Source organism: Anser brachyrhynchus, assembly GCF_964034855.1.
Source record: "Anser brachyrhynchus genome assembly, chromosome: 4".
Lineage (NCBI taxonomy): Eukaryota > Metazoa > Chordata > Aves > Anseriformes > Anatidae > Anser > Anser brachyrhynchus.
The window spans coordinates 70,625,238-70,645,692 of NC_137698.1; the positions used below are offsets into that span (position 1 = coordinate 70,625,238).

The 20,455-nt window shown below is 38.7% G+C and overlaps 1 protein-coding gene across 7 annotated transcripts in view; it reads right to left on the bottom strand.

Moving 5' to 3' along the window:
• Nucleotides 1-2,452: 2,452 nt before the first annotated feature.
• NSD2 (nuclear receptor binding SET domain protein 2) overlaps nt 2,453-20,455 on the bottom strand; it is an 80,567-nt gene continuing 62,564 nt past the window's right edge. For all 7 annotated transcript variants that reach the window (XM_080589969.1, XM_080589973.1, XM_080589971.1 and 4 more), the window contains 13 exons: nt 16,428-16,559; nt 15,233-15,356; nt 14,005-14,205; nt 13,160-13,339; nt 11,951-12,107; nt 10,920-11,125; nt 10,383-10,486; nt 9,854-10,123; nt 9,642-9,758; nt 7,943-8,084; nt 7,087-7,193; nt 5,800-6,004; nt 2,453-4,921 (listed from right to left, as the gene is read on the bottom strand). In XM_080589969.1, coding sequence (XP_080446095.1) covers nt 4,653-4,921; nt 5,800-6,004; nt 7,087-7,193; nt 7,943-8,084; nt 9,642-9,758; nt 9,854-10,123; nt 10,383-10,486; nt 10,920-11,125; nt 11,951-12,107; nt 13,160-13,339; nt 14,005-14,205; nt 15,233-15,356; nt 16,428-16,559 — 2,214 coding nt within the window. In that variant the 3' untranslated portion in view covers nt 2,453-4,652. The remainder of the gene's footprint in view (nt 4,922-5,799; nt 6,005-7,086; nt 7,194-7,942; nt 8,085-9,641; nt 9,759-9,853; nt 10,124-10,382; nt 10,487-10,919; nt 11,126-11,950; nt 12,108-13,159; nt 13,340-14,004; nt 14,206-15,232; nt 15,357-16,427; nt 16,560-20,455) is intronic.

A 20,455-nucleotide genomic window follows, 5' to 3' on the forward strand; every position in this document is an offset into this window, starting at 1 on the left:
GGAAGAGAGGTGTCATTCTTTGTGGGCAGCAGGAATGCAGACAGCAACCCTGTCCCCTGGATCAGCAGGGACAGTATCTCTAAACCATACACCAAGCTCAATCCCATCCCACCTCGTTATCCTTCCCCTGAGGATTGCCCAAGCCCCTTTCTGCCCTAGAACCATCCCTCAACCTCGTTTTTGTCCACCTGCTCCCAAGACCCATTTCTCAATGAAGAGAGAGAAATGGTTACTCTTGGTTACCTCCTGTCTTCACTCTTCAGCCCCTTCTCCCGCTCTCCTCCTCACTCCCAGCTACTTGCTTGAAATCCGATCTCCCTCAGGGCTTCCCCAGCTCTAGGAAATGGCAGCAGTGACCACCTGGGGACAGGATGGGGTCTCCTCCTCATGGCTTATGTGCTGTGGTCCACAGGGGCTGCGGGATATGATGCCTACAACCCTCTTCTGTTCTCCAGCCCCAAGAGCTCGGGGATGGGGTGCGCATGGCCATCAGGGCTTTCCCCGGGAGCAACAAAAGGGTGCAGATGTGATAGCACAGTACCAGGTTATCTCAGCAGAACAGTAATCCAAAGCACGCTTTTTGGTGTGCTCCTAAAGACAGACAGCTGCTGGCACACACGGAGATTTTACCCACAAGGCAAACCAGACCCAAACTAAAGTCTGGCTGAAAAGGAAAAGCGCAGTTGAATTCAAACCTGGCCCAACAGGGACGGCAGCAGTGACAGCCAACTGAGCCCAGGCCTGGTGGGACTGCGTGACTGCAGCTCGAGATAGTGCAAGTCTGCAAAATTAGGAGCAACAGAAAACAGCACTGTAACAGGAAAAACTGGACTGCAAAAAGTGTCAATATTGATATGATAAGCGATGCCGTGGAAACAAGCCAAAGCACAATCATCGCCAGTTCCACATAAGCTTTAAGTATTATTTCCAGCGAGTCTCTTAGGAAATCCTGAAGTGCAACTAACTTATCACTATGAAAGAAGAACATCCAGTTCTCTCACTGCCAAACCATACTTGCAGATCATATACTTGACGAAAAATAATTTAAAAATTTTTAAAAAGCTGCGAAAACTTTTTTTCCCCAACAAAGAATTAGCAATCTCTTAAATAACTAAGAATAAATTTTAATATTTAATAAGACACTGAAGTTTCTCAAGCAGTCAGACATGGAATAATGTGACTCAACAATGTGGAAAAATTGCATTAATATGTCTCTCAAGGTATTCTGCTTCTCAAAGTAATTCAAATTAAAAAAGCCCCTAAAAATTGACCATAAACACAAAGCTACAGAACAAAACAGACATTTAATTTGATTATTCTTCCTAGACTGTACGCAAATTCATCTAACATATTCAAAAGAAAATTGTTTCCATGCTTGCTCACGTGATGAAGGAACAACAAATTTTGAATTTGCCTATTATGTACCAGCTTTGACAAGTCTGCTGGAAAAGGAAAGACATCTTTCTATTTCTATGGGTGAGACAAATTACATAATTTAATGCCACATAATATACCATAGTTAAGTGTTATTTAGATGAATTTATAACAGAAAATCTTTAAGCTGTTGATGCTAAGAAGTATTGAGTTGCATCATGAGAAAGCTCAATTTTTCCAAGATTGTATTTGAACAGTGGGAGAAGGAAAATAGTGAAACAACTTTTCTTTTGCCGCCTGTTTAAAACAATACTTCAGCCTCTTTTCCCAGCGCCGCAGAGTAAGGTATAGAAGCCTTCATTAAAAAACACCCTTCCTGAATCAGACGCTAAAATTCTCCCAGATCACCTTCTGAGTGACCGAGCTGAGCTCGTAGGGTCAGTACGTATCAAGGAAGAACATGGTCCACATTTCTTTTAAAGATCAATCTCCGAAGTATGTAATCAGCAGAAGGAACAAAGTCCTAGTAACTCAAAAACAAACCTCTAGTTTGGAGTCTTTTTGTCTGCGGTGCAAGCCTTCATTGGCCCAAGGAGCTTAGTAACAGAGAGTAGAGAAGAGGTAGAAGGAAGCAGAAAGTCAAACAGCCACTCGCTAAGATCTGTTTGTGTAAATTTAACATTATGAAAGGAATGCTGAGAGCGATTGCTTTGAACACTGACGTCTTTATTTACCCACAGACAGATACAAAATGGGTGGCTGTACTGCATCCTGCCGTACTAAATGTGCTTGTGACCCCACCTGCAAGGAAGGCGGGGAGTTGTAGGCTCCGCGACCGATCTGAAAACTGATGGTGTTTCTGCAACAGTGCCAATCAATAACTATTTGAGCTGATGGCTTCTGGAAGTGGGTATCTGCCTATTAGGACTTTGGGCATAACTGTTCCAGGGTGCCAGAGCTGTTATACCTATGTATGAAGAGAAAAAGCAATAAAACGACTAAAAATTTAACAAATTATAAAAGCAGTGGAATGTAAAGGTAAGATTTTATAATAACTTATTTAAAGGTATTCTTATAAAGCCTTCCTTACATGGTATAGTATTCAAACAAATAATGGTCCCAATGACATAAAATTCCTTCATTTTGTTTAAAAGTGATGAGGAAAATCTTTCTACTTTACTACCTGATTTCACTTTCCTCCCCTCAAAAAGCAATAGCAATGTACATTACACAATTTTTTGGTTTTGATTTTAAGTACAGGCCTATGCTTCAGTCTCGGTATTACAAATATCTATAGCAGAGGAAAAGTTTCCCCTCAAACTCAATTAAGAAATCTTCATTTTCTTCCTTGAGTGCAAGGCTTGGTATACCAGTTTTAGAATACAAATATGTAACATTTTCCCCCTACTTCGAACTGTGCTATTTTTCTCATAATTACTTGGGGAAAATAAAACCCAACATCTTCCAACAGTGTTTATACAATGGATTAAAAGAACAAAGCAGTTGTTTGGTTACAAAATAGAAATTAAAAGAGTTCAGGACAGGGCAAAGCTACATTTAAAACCTGTTTCAGTTAATATCTCCTAATAAAACCAAAGTTTTAAGTGTTGGGAACAAATGGGGATTTCAGTTAATTTCAACTAAATCTGCAGTCAAATCCTGAAAAAATACGTTTGGAAAGAAACATACACTTTTAAGATATAGCAAGGCTTCAATTTCAAAAGGGCTACACAGAGTTTCTGCACTAGTAAAGGCAAACTAAGCTAGAACATACACAAATCCTAAATGGACATGAAGGCGCACATTGTGTTTACATAGGCTAGGTAACAATGGCACAAGTCAAAACTTACTTGTAACGCTGCCTAATCACACACCAATGACATGCACTGGGAAGAAGACAGGTAAAGACATTTTTCTCTACCATTTTTTCCTAGTTCTAATATTATTTCCATTAAAACTAAATCTTGTGTATTCATCTCACTGCACTGTGAGAACCTACCGGGAGCAAAGCATTCAAAACAGCTTTGCTGACAAAACACAGTGGCGATAAGACAGTCAAGAGCAGAGCTCCTAAAAAAAGTAAGGAATGATTTCAAACAGTCTGCCAAGTCAAGTAGCCAGTTTTACATAAACTGCATAAAAAGGAACAGAGTTGGGCTAAATTTCACACCAAAATTGTTCCTTACATGCTTCTTCAAAAATATACTTCACTTTTAATTAGTTGTTTTGATAACTTAGTTTTTGGACTTCAGTAGCTAGTCAAGTTTCACCTTCTGCTTCAGGGTTTCATTCCTGGTTTTCTCTTTTGTTCCTTGTTGGGCATTTTTTGCATTGCCACAACGTTGAAATGCTTGGAGTCCAAGCATTCCAAAGAAATGTTTGCCTCTGCATTTTACTTGACATTAAGGAAAAACTCATTTTTTTTCCAGATAACAGGTTTTGTATGATTTGTTTCTATTAAGACACAAAAATCACAGAGTATTGGGCCTAGAATGCAAGATGATATCCCTCTAAATCCAGACTTGTACAGCTCTGCAAGATCAAATCAAGTTTTGCTGGAATGAAATACAGGAAAAAACAGTACAGAAAAAAATCTCTTATGATGTAAAACTTCCCCTCTCTGGTACAGGGTGTGCCTTTCCCACCATGCACTATATTTCTTGGTGGAAGAATATTTTTTTAAAAAAATGGTTGTTTAAGAATCATTGGAAAGCAATTTTATAGGAGTACAAACAAATTGTTTTGTGTGTGGTGACAGCGAGATACGCACCTGGATCGTGAATGGCATTCAAGCACTTGCTCTAAAACACACAAGGCAAGCAAATCTCATTGGGACCACGGACCAAGCTATTTCTTACTTTAAAGGACTCAAGCTAATAACTTCTTTCAAGGATATACTATTTTAAACATCTGTTGGTTGACAAATACTATCTTAAAACCTATGTTTACGCCTACCTGGTTTGCTTTTAACCTACCTCCAATCTGAAAGAATATTGGAGGGAACCTTTTACATTCGTAACAATTCAAGTGTAACTGTAATGCTGAGTAATAAGTTTGGTTTGTCCTGAAATTTTCTGAACTATGCAGTTCGTTATCAGTGCAGAAGCAGCAGAAGACTGCTGTGGTTGGCTCAGTGGATTTATAAAAAAAAATAAAACAAAACAAAAAAATCCCCCCCACGTAACCTTTACAGAATATATGTAAAATTGTGTCCTTCCCTGGTCATATTCACAACTTATCTACAAGATAGTGTTGGCAGTAGAAACTGCAGTCCATGACTATTTGCATTCAGCTCTCATCCATCTGTTCCTCTGCTTTCTCTTAGGCTTCAACTTGTTCAGTTTTTTGCGGGGTTTCTCAGTCTTCTGAGTTTCAACAGAATCCACCCCAAGAACATGTTCAGAGCAGCATAACTGTCCATTCAACGTAGAATTTAGTACTGTCCCGTCTTGGTGTTCCTTGCAGAAAGAATTTGGGCAGAAGTGGCAGAAAGAAACAGAAGGTTTGCCACAAACATCACAGTGGTGCCAAGGACACTCCCACTTTCCTGTGACCAAAATCAAAGAACAAATTACTAGGGAGTACAAAACGTCACAGTCTTTTAAAGAAGCTTTGTGTTTTAGCATCTGAACAATGCACAACTTCTTTCAGAGACAGATGAGACAGGAACTTGTATGGCTAGTCTCAAAAATAAAAAATCATAATTCTAAATCTCAACTGACAACAATAAGTAATGGACTTGACATCCTTTCATTTAAATGCAGCAATGAACTCCAGATAGAAGAAATTATTCAGGCTTTATTCCATAGCATTTTACAGAACTTGCAAGCTGGTAGAATACTCAATATCTAGTCATCTGCTGCCTACCATTACAACGCTCACCTGTTTGTTGCAGGTTTTGCTCAGGGATAGCCAATGTGCTTCATTTACAGAAATTCTTATGCCAGCACATTTTACCAGTCATCCTTTTACTTGTTTCTGGGATAACAGGCTTTGCCTGCAGAACCAGGTAGCTCCAGTAGTATCTGGAACTGCAACCTGACGTCTACTGCCCTTAAAGTTTTCCTACTCGTCTTATTCCAGATGCCGCTGGTATTCTTCTGGCTTGAACTCAACTGGCTTCATATGCATTTCTGAGATATAATCAGCTTCCCTGTGACAGAGCCACACTGAGTAAGTACATCACCCAATAGGAGCAATTACCTACATTCATAAAACCGAAGGTTGATTTTAACAGAGAAGCCGGAGAAAGGCCATCGTTGTGCCTCCATGTTGAGGAAGAACTCCTACACTACTCATGAGTGAAGTTCCCACCATACAAAAAGAACGTTTTCAAAAAAGACACTTGTGAGACGGTTTCTGTGCAATAAACAAGGTACCTGCAAGTTACTTATTTACACAAGCTTAACAAGGGAGGTCACTCACCAAAAGGACGTTTCACTAAACCAAGACAGGAGAGATGATAAGCTTTAGTACAAGATTTCCTGTCACACAGCACCAGTTGGCCTCCATCACCACAACGGAAACAATCATCTTCAGATTCCTTCTTCCCTTCATTTTTCGTTCTGCGTCTCCGTGTTCTCTTTTTGGTCTTTTTGCCTTTTTCTTCTGAGGCATTAGTGGAAGAATTCTAAAAGATTAAGTTGCAAATCTGTAAATGCCAGTTTTGCAAAAGAAAAATATTACACAAACAAGGAAAACTGTTGGCATTCCTGGCAGACAGTGCACACAGGCAAAAATTTGACTTGGTAAAGACTTGTCCAGAGCCTCGTGGTGCCTATCCATGTTAATAAAAACCACACTAACTCTTATAAAAAGACAACTTGAAATCACCTCTTGTCCCTATAATTTCTTCCTCTTGGTAAGCTCTTCTACTTTCTTATGACTTAAAAAAAAAGTCTTCCAATTTCCAGTCTAATCTACTTATGGCTAACTTGCCTCCATTTTGTAGTTGCACTACCAAACATTTCAATATCCTTTTTTTTTTTCTCTTCCAGTTATGCATAATTTACACTGGAATTATTAAAACCAGCATCCACTTGCATTCTTTGAAACACAGCAGAGTTTCAGGAACTGTGACTGTGTACACAATGCGGGGTATGGACTGTGTACATGTCCTTCTACTGGAGGACAGGTTTTAAGTTAACCTGACATGAATCATACACACCATTTCGTGATAGTTTTACATCTCCCCTGCCTCCCCTCATTATGTTTACATTTCAAAACTCACAATATTTTATTCTTTAGTTCAACTTCAACTGGAAGATCTTTAATGACTTTAGCGAACATTTTAGATTTAAACTGTGAAGTCAGAAAAACCTCACTGGCTATAGTTGGGCTCTGCAGGATAGGGTTTACCCAATAAACAGTCGGTTTTGTGCTACCATCTCTCCCTGAATTCACTCTAGTGCAGCACTCAAGCAACTGTGGCCAGTTTGTTCTTAGTTCCTAGTTCCTATAACCTTTCCCCTCCTTCATACTTCAGAGGTGACGGGGATTAACTAGAGGTTATTCCCCTCTGCACCCACTTATTTTTATACGCTTCTAATTCCAAAAGCTAGTGCCAGTAGCTAGCAATGTTTCTTATTCAGGACCTAAAGTGATTATCCCTTGTCATAACATAAAGCTGGTCTACCTAGATATACCCTAAAAGAAAAACCAAGGCTACTAGTTTGACAAGACACTGTCAAGTTACCCTGATATATTACTTGCCTTTGGTCTGTCCCCAAGAAATCCGCTGCAGTTTGGGGCACCACATTTGCAGACTGTTTTTTCATTGCCCAGACAGTCAAGGTTGTAATTGAAAGTCAGCTCCGTCCCTGAGTGAGATGAGACACACCGTTTTATTATGAAGGACAAGGTAATGAAGCCTATCAAAATTATTACAAACAAATAAAGGCTTTATTATCTGTCTTCTGGGTCTGTACTTGCTTGTTGATTTATTATCTAAGATTTTTTCCCCTTTACTGCTCACAAGCACTGACAATGATTAACTAGGCACCAGTACTGCACGATGTCTTATGCAGTTACACTTTAAAGCAAACTAGTTTGACTTTACAAAACCGCATGTGCATAGTCTGCACATTATAGATATCCATATGTATATGTAGCTGTAGATATAGGTGATATAGCTATATAGAGACGTGTGCATATATGCATGTATGCATTTCAATATTGTAAAAACAAACCAGAACATACATATTTTCAAACGTATTTTAAACACTCACTCTATCTTCAGTTGAAGAAAAGATGCAGAAATACTGTTTGAGATCTCTAAAACAAAAACTGCTCCACTTTTTTGACAGACAACACAAAGTGACTGCACAGATACTAACTAGGGGCTCTTTGGTGTATCGTTAGAAGCAAGCAATAAAAAAGCAGACATAGAATTCACTATTAAGAAACATTACAGTAAAAGGAACACCACAAAACATCTCTTCCACGTGTCCAGTTCTATACAAAAATATTTTACTGAATCAATTAAACCACGACCTCCCACTGATTTAACGTATCCATGTAAAATGTTTAGCTTAGCGAATTAAAATAAAACCAACACAAACTGAAATACCTGCAGGAATATCACACACAGCAAAGAGGCCGACACGAGTGTCTCCATTTACTGTCCATTTTAGAGTTTCACAATTTGGTTGGCAGCTGTGATTCATAAAACGAGAATAGTTTCCTTTGGGGCCAGCATCAATAATACGGTCCTGGAGATCAAACCAGCAACAGAGTGAATGCTTTTCTCCCTCCCCTCACAAAAAAAAAAAAAAGAATTTCCATAAATTATTTCACTACTTACATTCAAAACAGACATGTTTTTGCTACCCAGAAACATAGAAGCAAATCAATATTACGTGTTGTATTGAAAACTGTAGTGTCCCAGGTGGCCTGGAATGAGACACTCCCAAAGCAATACTCATGATCTAGCTCACCTTGTCCCAGAACCCATCTCAGCCACATGGCAGGATAAGCGTTCTTGTGAGCACTCTGCTGGTCATGTAAAATTCCCCTCACTCCGAAAAGCTTCAAAACTCAATCTCAGTCCATTTACCCTTTACTTTGCATTCAAAAAGCTGTTATGCATTTACAAGTACTGTGCTTTATGGTATTTACCAAGTCACTGCATGGCTATTTGCAGATATTACCAGATTTCCACCAGCTTTCTTTCCCCAGATCAGCCTATTTTGAACAAAAACAAGTTCTTGGTAAACTAAAGAAGTCCTATCCCTAGATACAATTGCCTTTTAAGTTCTACCTCCGCCAAACATACCAGATACTAGGCAAATAAAATAAAACCTTGAAATATCCAGAATTTTGAAACTGTTATTCATTGCAGACCTGCTTGAGAGAGCTTTGCTTATTTATGAAGAATATTGCACCATTCTATCATTGAGGCAGAACAACAGTATTTTAATTATTAAGGTTTGCTTCCAACTCATTTTTATAATGCACATGCAGAATTTTCATGACTACGTGCACACACATTCAGACACCCTAAGTGCATGTATGGGTCAACCTACAAACAGCACGGACATTTGTGAAAGGCAGAACCACAATGGTTATTTACTAACTACAGCAAGAGTCAAACATTCAGTTCAGATATTTAACAAGCTGACATTGTGTGCCAGCTTAGTAGAGGGGTGAGAAACTTAAGTGTTTAGAGGAACATGGTTTCATCCTTCTTCGGCTGTGCAATAACTCCTTGGTTAGAGGGCTAACAAAAACTGTAGCTGTAGAAATACAGAGTAGTACAATCTTGGACAAAAGAAAGATGATTAGGACTGCAAAAATATGAAGCCAACTCTTCTTTGCTTGGGGATACTTTCACATATATGAAACAGCCTTAGAACTATATTTCACAGTACTCACAAGTGAGTTTTTTAGTTGAAGTTTTGGTAAACATATCGCTAACTAAGTCTTTCAACTACAGCATTATTTCCCAAAACTTCACACTTTCTCCTAAAACTAGGCAGATAAATACTTTTGCTATACTTTATTTCAAGCAGCAAAGCACGAAATGTACAGACCTTAGCATTTACTTTATTACATTACCTAGTAAGAGCCAATGAGATACATTATATATGTGTATATGTATATAGAAGGGAGCAAGCAGGCGCAGAAGATACAATATTGTGAATATATGAAACAATGGAACATCACAGGTGTGTGTTCAAACACACAGGAACATCGAGCGTTCAGAAGAAGGAAGAGAAGTCAAAGTAACGTTACAACTAAACAACAGAAGGAGATTTCAAATACTCTACCTTATCGATAGTAAGCATATAGAAGTGAGTAATGTCATTTTCATGTGCATATTTGATTCTTGCCATACATTCCTCTTCATCAATTAGCTCGCCAACATACTCATTCACAAACTCTCCCTGAAAGATACCAAGTACCACTGGTAAAGTATATACCAAACCCACAAAGGACGTCACAAGCTACCAAATCTTTTCTAGGCAAGAATGATTCATACCTTTTTAATGTCCCTCTTTGCAACCAGACCCCACCCTTTCCCATCCGTTTTGATGATCTTTGTCTCAGGGTATTGACGTTTCGTAAAGCACTGGTTTTGGCATCGTTCTCCTGCTGGACAAACTTGTGGATGACACTCGTACATCAGCATCCGATTGAGGCACTCGGAATCAAAGCCACAAGGGTTTTCATCTGTGGGTTTGCAGTTGCACTTGGGAATCTCAGAAATGTCAGCAGTGTATATCTGTACTTTACCACAAGGTTTATTCACCTGAATAAGACATTAAAATTGTTCAAATATCACTTCAAAACTTTAAATATATTGTATGAGTTATTACAGCTGTTACTAATTTGGTTTTGCAACATTAGGTGTTCCAACAGAAACAAAATTTCATAATTACTTGGCTCTAAAGAAAGCACAGTTACCAACACAGCATTACAACCTCTTCTCCCCATCACACCATTCAGCTCTTACTTCTCAGAGCTAGCCTAGACCTTTGAGTACAGAGTGTATCTTCCTCAAACTCTACCTTAATATGCTTGTACGGTGGAGGTTTACGTTCACTTTCTTGGGTTTCTTTGGCTTCTCGCTGTAACTTTATTTCTCGAAATCGAGCTTCAGCTTCTTGCAAAGCTAAAAAAGATTGTTGTATCAAAAAAAAAAAATTAGAAAGAATCACTCCTGTCAAGTTGACCTGCTTAGTACCATGTGTGTTAGAGAAGCATGATCTTCCTAGCTAAAACATTAAATAGCTTCCAACCAATGCTTCTGGAGTATTAATGCTCTTAACAAATTTATCAATTCTACTGCCTGAGTTATACTCATTTGCTTTACAAAAAGCCTAAATCTTCAGAAAGAATTTCAATCAAATGCTAGTTTTTTACAAATCATGATAATAATGCTTTAATTCAAAGTTAGTGATAGTGACTACTGGTCGAAATACTAAAACAAACTTTTGTACTTCAATATTGTAAAACAAATGCACAGAAACAGTCCTGAGGCTACGTGTGAAGAAAGTAAAGCATGCATATCGCAAGATTATTTTTCTTTACTTTTAGCTATGTACCATTTTTGAAGACTTTTCCAATTCCTTTAATTCCCTGGTATCTACTCCCTCTGTCTCCCTCCATATACGGGAACACCCGTGCTTGGTGTGTCCAAAAGTAATCCTTGGAACCGAAGAAAAACACAGGAAATTCTCCGATTTCGTGCTTCATTTTCTGGATATTTGGGGGAACGTTTTTCGGATGGCAAACTTCTGCAGGCCACCATCTAGCACAGAAGTACAAACAAAAAAGCACAGCAATTTAGTAAAGCTTTTTCAGCAAGTTTAACAAAATCACCTTGAGCAGCAGTAACTAATAATTATTTCCAAATATAGGATGAAAAAAAAACAACAAAATGCCTCAAACTGAAAACCAAACCAAAACAGCCTGAAGCAAACTTTAAATCCTTTCCTCCCCACACTCCAACTCACTGGGCAGAGGAAGAAGATTAGGCTAGAAAACAAAAGCCTGCACTCAGATCTGTATGACTTTCCCTTGCCTGCAAGGTAAGCATACGCATAAAGCTCCTTATATCTGGTTAGCAAAAGCATCTTTAACAAAGTCTGCAATCTCTGTAATTGTCAAAGATTAAGAGACAGCTGATAACAGCTATTAATGCTTTCCAGGGTAAACCCCACCCACCTCTATCTCACCCAAATCTCAATGAAGTGTAAAACCTTGACAGCTTGATTGACTTATCTGCCAGTCAGGAAGGTAGCAATTTACTCAATTACAAGTTATACAAGCTTAATTATTCGAAGAGATCTCTGAAACAAGGGGGGTTGAAGGCATCCTTAGTAGAAGCACACATCAGGAGACTCAGGAGGAGTCCTATGAAGATACTGCCACGGCAGAGAGCAACAGCAAAGCTTTTAAGTCTTAGGACTGGGGTGCTAAGCACAGGAACAGCTCCATGTGAGATGGGATCCCTCGTTCAGAGAAATGACAACTCTGTGTGCAGCAAGGTCGGCATACAGAAGAAGCCAGCTATATGACACTTTATTAAAACACTCTACTATTATTGTAAAAGAAAATAAAATGTTCATCAGACCTGTAATTTCCTAGTTTAACCCAAATAATATCCTGGAAATGGAGTTTCTTCCCTGCCCTGCAGTCGTTGCAGTACCAGCTCCCATCTGGCATTTCAATGTTTAAACAGTCTGGGTGAAACGCTGCAGGACATGACTCGCAGCACAACAAGCTTCCTCCTTCCGAGAAAAAAAAAAAAAAAGGATTGAAAAACATCAAGACAAAAAAAAAGTTTCGCATTCCAACCAGATTCAAAGCAGTGCGGTACGTATGTGGTAGGTTCAGCCAGAAAAAAATGGTTAAAACCATGCCAGTCTGCAACAAACATATCATTTAGTTGTGTACCAAAACCAAAGGATCCTGACTCATCTGAATGCCTGGCAGACTCGGGTTAGTGATACATATAAATTAACAAGCAAGCTAGTTATAAAAAAGCCAGAATAATGTACCACAAAGTAAAATTACTTTATTTTAACAATTATAATATGTTTAACATAGTTTAATATATATTAAGAATTTACTGTATGTAAAATTTGGACAACAAAAATTAAGCCTAATCAGATTTCTCTGATGTTTTTTTTCCTCGGGAGAAGAGGTGGGGAACAAGATTGTTAGTTTGTTCCATGAATTAACAAGTAGAAAGTTAGCTGCTGCTTAGCAAGCTGCTACGCTGCATGTTAATTTGTTAACAAATCAGGTAAACTCTCGTTGCCACAGTTTAATCAGCGCTACGCGTTTTGTGGTTCTCAATACGAAAGAAATTTATTATACAACATAAAGGAAAACATCCTTAATTAGTGGCCCGCCTGGCAACAACTACTACGGATTCAATTTGCTGTCTGCTATTAAACTGAAAGCAACTCTTAAAATATTTATGTTTTAATATTACATATTAGCGATAAAGAAACACAAAAAGAGCTTCAGTACGTTGCACACAGGAAAGAACAGAGAAGGACTTCTCATTATGCGTCTCTGGCAAAGAATTAAATTAGGCTTCTGGTTGCTGGACAAAGTCCAAGTGAAAACATTCTTTAGTAAATTATATCTGCAAAAAAAAAAAGGATACTCAAAAACTTAAAGCAGCACAAGCCAACCTGAAGTTATTTCAATATCTAAGGGAGTCAAACACTTTTCTAATAACTTTGTGTAGACAGATTAGTAAAATAAAATGTAAATTGAAGAATAAAGCATTTTGCTGTTACATATACGTAAGAGCTTTGCATCAGTTTACCTTTTGAACACACAAAGCACCAGCTCACATTGACATGCGCATGATGACTTTTCCCTTTCATGGCAGTGAAATGATTCGTACAAACAATGCTGTTGGAAGCGATGACTGCACATCCTGCAGCAATGCAAACGTCTCCAGCATGGTATGCAACAGGACAGCGAACACAACGCATCATCTTTCCTAGCAAAGCAGAATACTGCCATATTATTTTTGAACAAAACCCATCTCTTATTTGATCTAAAAAACTGGTATTATTACTCGAGGTAGCCTATATACACAAAAAATATATCAGTTACATTGTCAACATCTGCATATTTACATTCAGCAACAATACTGATTTAACAAAAGGTTTTTAAAGAACATTATACTGAGTTTAAAGCACTACACTATTTAAACGTGAAGGCTTTAGCTGTGAACAACAAAGTAGACAAGCTTTCCTCAGTCATACAGCTTTGTCTACAAATGTTGCCCCAAGCTAAAAATACACATGGATTCACATCTTCACGTTCAGCAAGCCCTGCTGCAATATGCATTTGCAGATCTTGCCCTTGCTCTGCGTGCCCTGTCTCTCACTGACTATCATATACGCATTTCGTTCTCTCTTGAGAAGAAAACATGCCTAGCCACAGATAATTTAAAACTAGTTTAAAATGAACATAAACAAGGTAAATACTAACGTTGACAACAATTATGCAATTGTTATTTTAAAAAAAAATCTGAATCAATCAATGGTACACGTATGCCTGAAATTGCAGCTTGGAGCTACTACGTGAATAAATTCCTTACCTTAACAGACCGTAAACAGACTTAATTTATCAGGCATTAAAATGTAAAAATGAAACTACCTTTTGAAATTCGTGGATGGGAGGGGTTACTAACATGACAACTTAGGCAGCTGTGGAGAGGACATCGAAAACCCCTGTTCTCAAACACAGTTAGATGGAATTTTTTCACACAGGCTTCATGGTAGAATTTTCCACAGTGAGAGACGACACAGCGTTTCAGATCTGCCTTTCTCTCTTTACACACAAAACAGGTATGAACACCTAGTGGCAAAAGTAATAAAAATAATGTAACTAATTTTTCATCCAAACCTGTGAACCTGTGTATTTAATTTTTTTTTTGACACATGTAGGGGAGGTGTTGTGTTTTCTTTTAAAATCAAAGCAAATCCTATTATTGGATACAGCAATTTATTTGCTTTAACTCTTCAGTATTAAATAAGAAAAAGAAAAAATAAAAAATCAAAGAAAGAAAAAATAAAATCAAACAAAGCAAAAAAACAAAGTTACAATGCAAACCCACTGCAGTTAAAGTGTACACAACACCCAAAGCCTCATGGATCTGCTTTTATGTTCTTATTCATAAGCGTCAGTATGCCAGGACAACTGATTTTTTTGTTAAAGCAATGAAATTGGATGATTGGTTGCCTGTGATCCTGTAAAATTTGAAGCAGGTCCACCAACCAAGGACAAATATCCGCCAATCTTCTCTCTGGACTGCTTGGATCAACCTTATTTTGAAGCAGTCTTTTTCCAGCAAGGCTCACCACATGTTCTGAGCTGAGCTTATGAGCAAGAACACAAACATTTTATGTAATATTTTTGATTAAAAACTTCCAAGCAGTTATTACAGGATTAAAAGCAAATGACATTAATAGCAATAAGGTAGTCTTTTAATAGGAAAAGCAAGAGATTGATATAGACAAACAAAGAACTGATAAAGGACTTAAAATGTTTCACTTGCTGCTTTTTACTAGGATTTCTTAGGTCTTTGTGACAGACATTAATTCTACTCTGTAATAGTACTCAGCAAAGAATCTGCAATTATGAAGGCAGTGGAATTCAGAGCAAATCAGCCAAGTTGCAAGAAAGTTCTCACTGAAAACAGAGTGAGCTTCCTAAAACATGGCAAAGTTACAACAGTACTAATGAATTCCCACCCTGTCAGGCACCAAAGGATAAGTATAGCTTCTCCACAGATACATACTCTGTCCAGGATGACTTCCTGTAACAATGTATGAGAAAACTACAACTTTTTTTTTCTTTTATTAATAGAAAGGGACAAACTTGCCTGATGTACATTCACTACAAATGAATTTTCCTGCAGGTCTTCCAGAGAGCCCAAGGCAGCTTACATGAAAAGCTCGATAGCAAAGTCCTTCACACAGTAGGAGATCACCTGTTTTTTCACACAGCTTTTACAACACAAAGGCATTGAATGTTAAAGAAAAGTTCATATGTGGAAAAAACTGTTTTCTTTATTCCTTTTCATATACTGCTCCTCAAAAATCTCTTTTCCCGTTGTTGAAATCAAATTTAACAAGTGAAAGACAATTCTACAAGCATCATCACATGCCCTTGCTTCCAGTTGAAACAATTAATTATCTTTAAACTGCTAGAAACATCACTCACAGAAATATGGTTGATGAGTAAATACAATTTGACAGAAAAAAGGAAAAGAAAATAGCTTTAAGAAAATTTTCCCTGCGCACACTGATACATCTGAGTAGTGTTAAAAAGCATCCTTATTTTCCTTTTCTTTGGCAAAAAAGAAATTAATCTAGGAGGCACAATGAAACTTCTATGCCCAGGCTGTTAGCAATGACACATGCATAACTAAAAATGAACTCGACAATAATGCTGGCAGAATTTAAGCGATTAGCCAACAATTAAAGATAGATACAACCTCATCATCACTATGTCCAAGAAGAAATAGAAATATAACTGCTTGCCCAGTCTCCTGGAAACAAATATACTCTGCCCAGAGGTATTGTGTTATCCTTTCGTAATCTAAGAACAGTGTTAGAATACTTTCAGGAAGGGTTCTGCTTTCAATATACAGGCATCGCGCCTCATGCAGCGCTCCCTCAGAAGTGCAGAACCAACTGTGTTATATTTCCTTCGCTTTATGAACAGACAAGCAAGCAGCTCTTCCCAATCATTTAACTAGTTACCCGACAACATTCATGCACTTACTCTGGGGTAAAAAAATTATGCTTATTTTACAGACCTGGAAACTAAAACAGAAAGGCTAAATCACCTATTTGAGATCAAGGAAAAAGAAATTAGGGATCATGAAAAAAGAAATTAGGAATGAAGAATTCCATTTACTGATGTGGGGAACCTGATCACTAACTAATATCTCCTACGTGAGACATGCACAATAAACCTGTTTCTGGCCTAATATTGTCATTTTCACCTTTAAAAAGACCTTTTCTAGGAAACCTCAGAAACCATAGCTCCCTGCCCCAGCTAACATCTCTCACCTGACACACATATTCTTTTTTTGTTCCCGCTCCTCGCTCAGATTTTTTGGATGATATAGACACTTCAGTCTGAGTTTCATCAGCACTTTCATAGGGAGACTCTGAGCGCTCATCTCCTTGGCCATCGGAGATCTGAAGATTAAACATACGTGTTAGAGAAAGCAGTCGCGTATGGTGCAGTTTGTTCAGAATATGAACTGAAGGAAGTAGCAGACGGCAATTCAGGCTAACAGACTGAGGCACATTCTTTTGGGTTTATTTCCCCACCTTTAAAGAAACAGTTTGATTAAAACCAGAGTATGTATTTGTGCAAGTCTCTGTGATAACAACCATTTTCACAAATTCAACAGCTGCTAAAGCAAAACACCAAGACTTTGTAATATGGCATTTTATTTATACTCAGCTCTATAATCTAGTTAGTCAGAAGCACCCAGCCTCCAGGAACACGGGGACATTCTCAGATCCCTTGATTAAAGTTTGAATATGTGCTTTAAGAGAAAGTAACACTTCATTTCAGAAACTTGGTAAAACTTTAAGCTACGTATGAAAGTCTCCTACCCAAATATTCTCCTAGAAAGTGGGCACAATATGTAGAAGAAGAAAAAGTGTTTGTAGAACGTTATAACTAACAATGAATTCAAAATACTACAAAAGGTGACTCTGTTATGGATAAATCTTATATAACAAATCTACATGTGTTAGAGGGTTTTTTTTAATATCCATAATTTACTTTAAGGAAAAGAAAGTAATACTTAGGAGAAAATACAGGGCATTTTTCAGTTCAATAGAATTTAGGGCTGGAATGCACATATGAGTCATTTGTCTTATCTCTTGTTACAGCATAAAACAGAATTAAAGCAGAATTTCAAATTGCTGCCCCCAGACTGAACTCAAAGAACTGTTTGGCTAAGTACATTCTCTAGGAGAGCATCCCAATTTGCATTGCAAAACAAACCTGCCACCTCTCTTGAAGCTTATTCTAATGGCTATTCACACATACCATCAAAAATAAGGCCTCATGCCCCTTTTGAGCTGTCTAACTGCAAATCACAGCTGATGATGCTTTCTCAAGGTGTTTCACCTACATTAAAAGTCCTTTGGAACCAGATTTTTTCCTCCTGTGGAAGCAAGCTGCAATTAAGCCCGTTTCAATCCTATTTGGATTGAAGACCACATTTATCCAGAATGAGGTCTAAATATCTCACTACGGAATTTTTTCCAGCTTCAAGAGGATTTTAGTGGGTTTTCTCTAAACCTTATCTGTACTTTACAAAGGCTGTTGAAAAATCAGGCATGAGAACACCACAAGGCTCCCAACTACTATATTCAAAGCAAATCAACGTCCTGCTCCTCTTCACTAATTCTGTTCCCCTTGGCTAAGGCTCTCCCCGAGCCTTCTCAACACAGCACTGAAACTCACTGTGAATTGCCAGAGTGCTCAAGAGATCATTTTGCCAATAGCTGTTTGTCAGAACACAGACATACTTTACATGAAGAATTTGCTTTCTGCTTTCAGACGTACGATCTTATATTTATCTACAGTAAAGCACATTTGATTAAAACCTGTCCTGCTCACCAAGTAATGGAGACAGCTACATGCAACCTCCCTATGAGCCAACCTCCACATCATGTGCAAATTTATTAGAAGTGATTTATTTTGAAATCAGAGATAAAAATGTAAAGATGTATCAGGCCTAATATTAGTCTTTATAAAATCCCTTTGGAAATGCAGGCTTTGAGTGATTATTTCTCACCATTGCTTCCAGCTAACTTGCATTCCTGCACTTAACATTTGCTCTCTTTGACTTTGTATAAGAATATTTCATAAATTGGATCATATTGACTTTTTTTTTCCAGATAACTTGCAATGATTTAAATGCATTTTCTCTGTGCAAATGCATACTACTGAAGTGATTCCTGCCTACACTTTACCTATGAATATTTCTACAACTGGATTGATCTTGAGATTCTGCCAGAGGGTTTTAGAAGTGGAATCCTTCAGTGAGTTAAAAGAAACTGCACGTAAAATCATTGCTTTGTTCAAATACTGGGAAATCTCTGTCCTCTGGAAAGAGAGTGGAAATAGCAAACTGCGAATGCAGCTGCACCCTGAGCAGCCAGTTTTTGCTGGGAAGTGGCAGATTAAGAAAGGTAGTACTGGAGTTAAGCAAAAAAAACAAAAATGTTTTCCCTTAGGGTTTCAGTGAAGTTACACAACATGCTTATTTCTGTTTAAACTATTCCCCCAGAAATGCTAATTAGCATAAGCCATGCACTGCTGTAACTCTAAGGAAAGGTAATCCTGTTGACAGATGACAGCCTTTCAGAAACCCCTCAGATATGGGGCACAAAATCACACACATGTACAAACCTTAGGTTGAAAACCGTTTTCCTACAAACCTGAAATGTTACTGCCTTCCTTAGAATTAATGCAATAGCCCTTCATTTACATTAAACGGCTCCTGAGCCAAAGCAGCACTGGCAAGAATTAAACACTACATCCCAAACATAGCCACAAAACCCAATTTCTAGCAGCCTGTTTAAGACAAAACTTGGCAGTTTACAGCAGCCTATAGATTAATGCCGGATTTCAAGCCTGAATACCGACATGCCTAGCATGAAGCAGATACCTTTAGTCATATACAGCAACCAAGCTGAGAGTGTCTTGCGAGACGAGCGTGATCTGCCCCTTGTGACTGCCCGGAGCCCCCCCCACGTTAAAAACAAGATGCTCTACCAAGCGCCAGCTCTGCACTAAGCAGGGATACCTGCTCGTGGGCTGCTGCAGTGCCTAAGAATCAATACATGCATAAGCTCAGCACCAGACTTTTATTGCCTCGTGCAGGCTGCTGCTACAGAGCAAATCGCTGCCTGGCTGCCACCGCTACCGAAGGTTTATCGCCTCCAACAGTCACATTACACGTAACTCATGCAAAGCTACCATCATCACCACCTGAGGGTTTATACCAGCTCATTTTAGGGAGCTCACGAAGTGGGGGGCTAACAGATTCCCCCATACAATTGTAAGAAAGGGGAGCATTTCTTGAGGATAATTCAGAGTTTGAACTCATGCGCTTCATCTCACAGAAGGACAAACACTTTCTACCGGCCACCTCCCTGTGTAAATAACCCCTATTCTACACAGCCCTCTTTTGGGTCAGCTCCCTCTGTGGCGAGAGCCAGAATTCAACAGCTCAGCTCCCTCAGGAAAAGCGGAGGGAGACAGCAGTGAAGTGAAACGCCTGCCCGTCCCCCTTCAGGCCTGCGTGGAAGGGGTTGAGGCAATCTTGGCCGAAAATGTTTGTCGGAGAGGACTTAGGCCCGGTGGCATGCAGGGCACGGGAGGCCTGGGAAGGCCACGCCTGCGCCCTCCGCAAGCCGCAGCGGCAGGGCCAGGCCTCAGACCCAGCCGGGGAACAGCCGGGTCTCGCAACACAAATACCTGCAGGTTACAAACAGCAAGGAAAGGTGATTTACAAGATGACTGCCGCAAATCAGTGCCTAAAGTAAAACACAGCCACCTCTAAAATTAAACATTAACGCTCCTGTGGTTTGTTAGCACGGCTAGCGCGTCACTGAATGAAGGGTCTGACGGGACGCATGCAAGCGCCCAAGTCACAGCATTGTTCTGCAACAACCAGAACAGCTTTTGGGGTCTTTTTTTTTCAAAAACTGTTACTTTACTAACTTCAATCTTCCTTGTGATCATGCCAGAGCTTGTCTTGTTCTTATTTTTGTAACACAATCTCCTCAGCAAAGCAAATTGTATGTAATTACCTCTTCTGATATTTAGGCCAAGGTTCAAAGGAACCAACACTTCGATTAGTGGCAAAAGCTGTTAATTAGTAATTTATAGCCATTGCTGGTTGCTATTTTGGTCTTTTACATTCTGAGGAATTTATTTCTCACAGAGGCAAAGTACAACTTTTAAGAAAGAGCGAATTTAGGGGAAAAAAGGAGTTTTTCACTTCGGCTGTATAGCGACTGACAAGTTTCGGCAATGAAATCACACCCAAACTCTATAATCA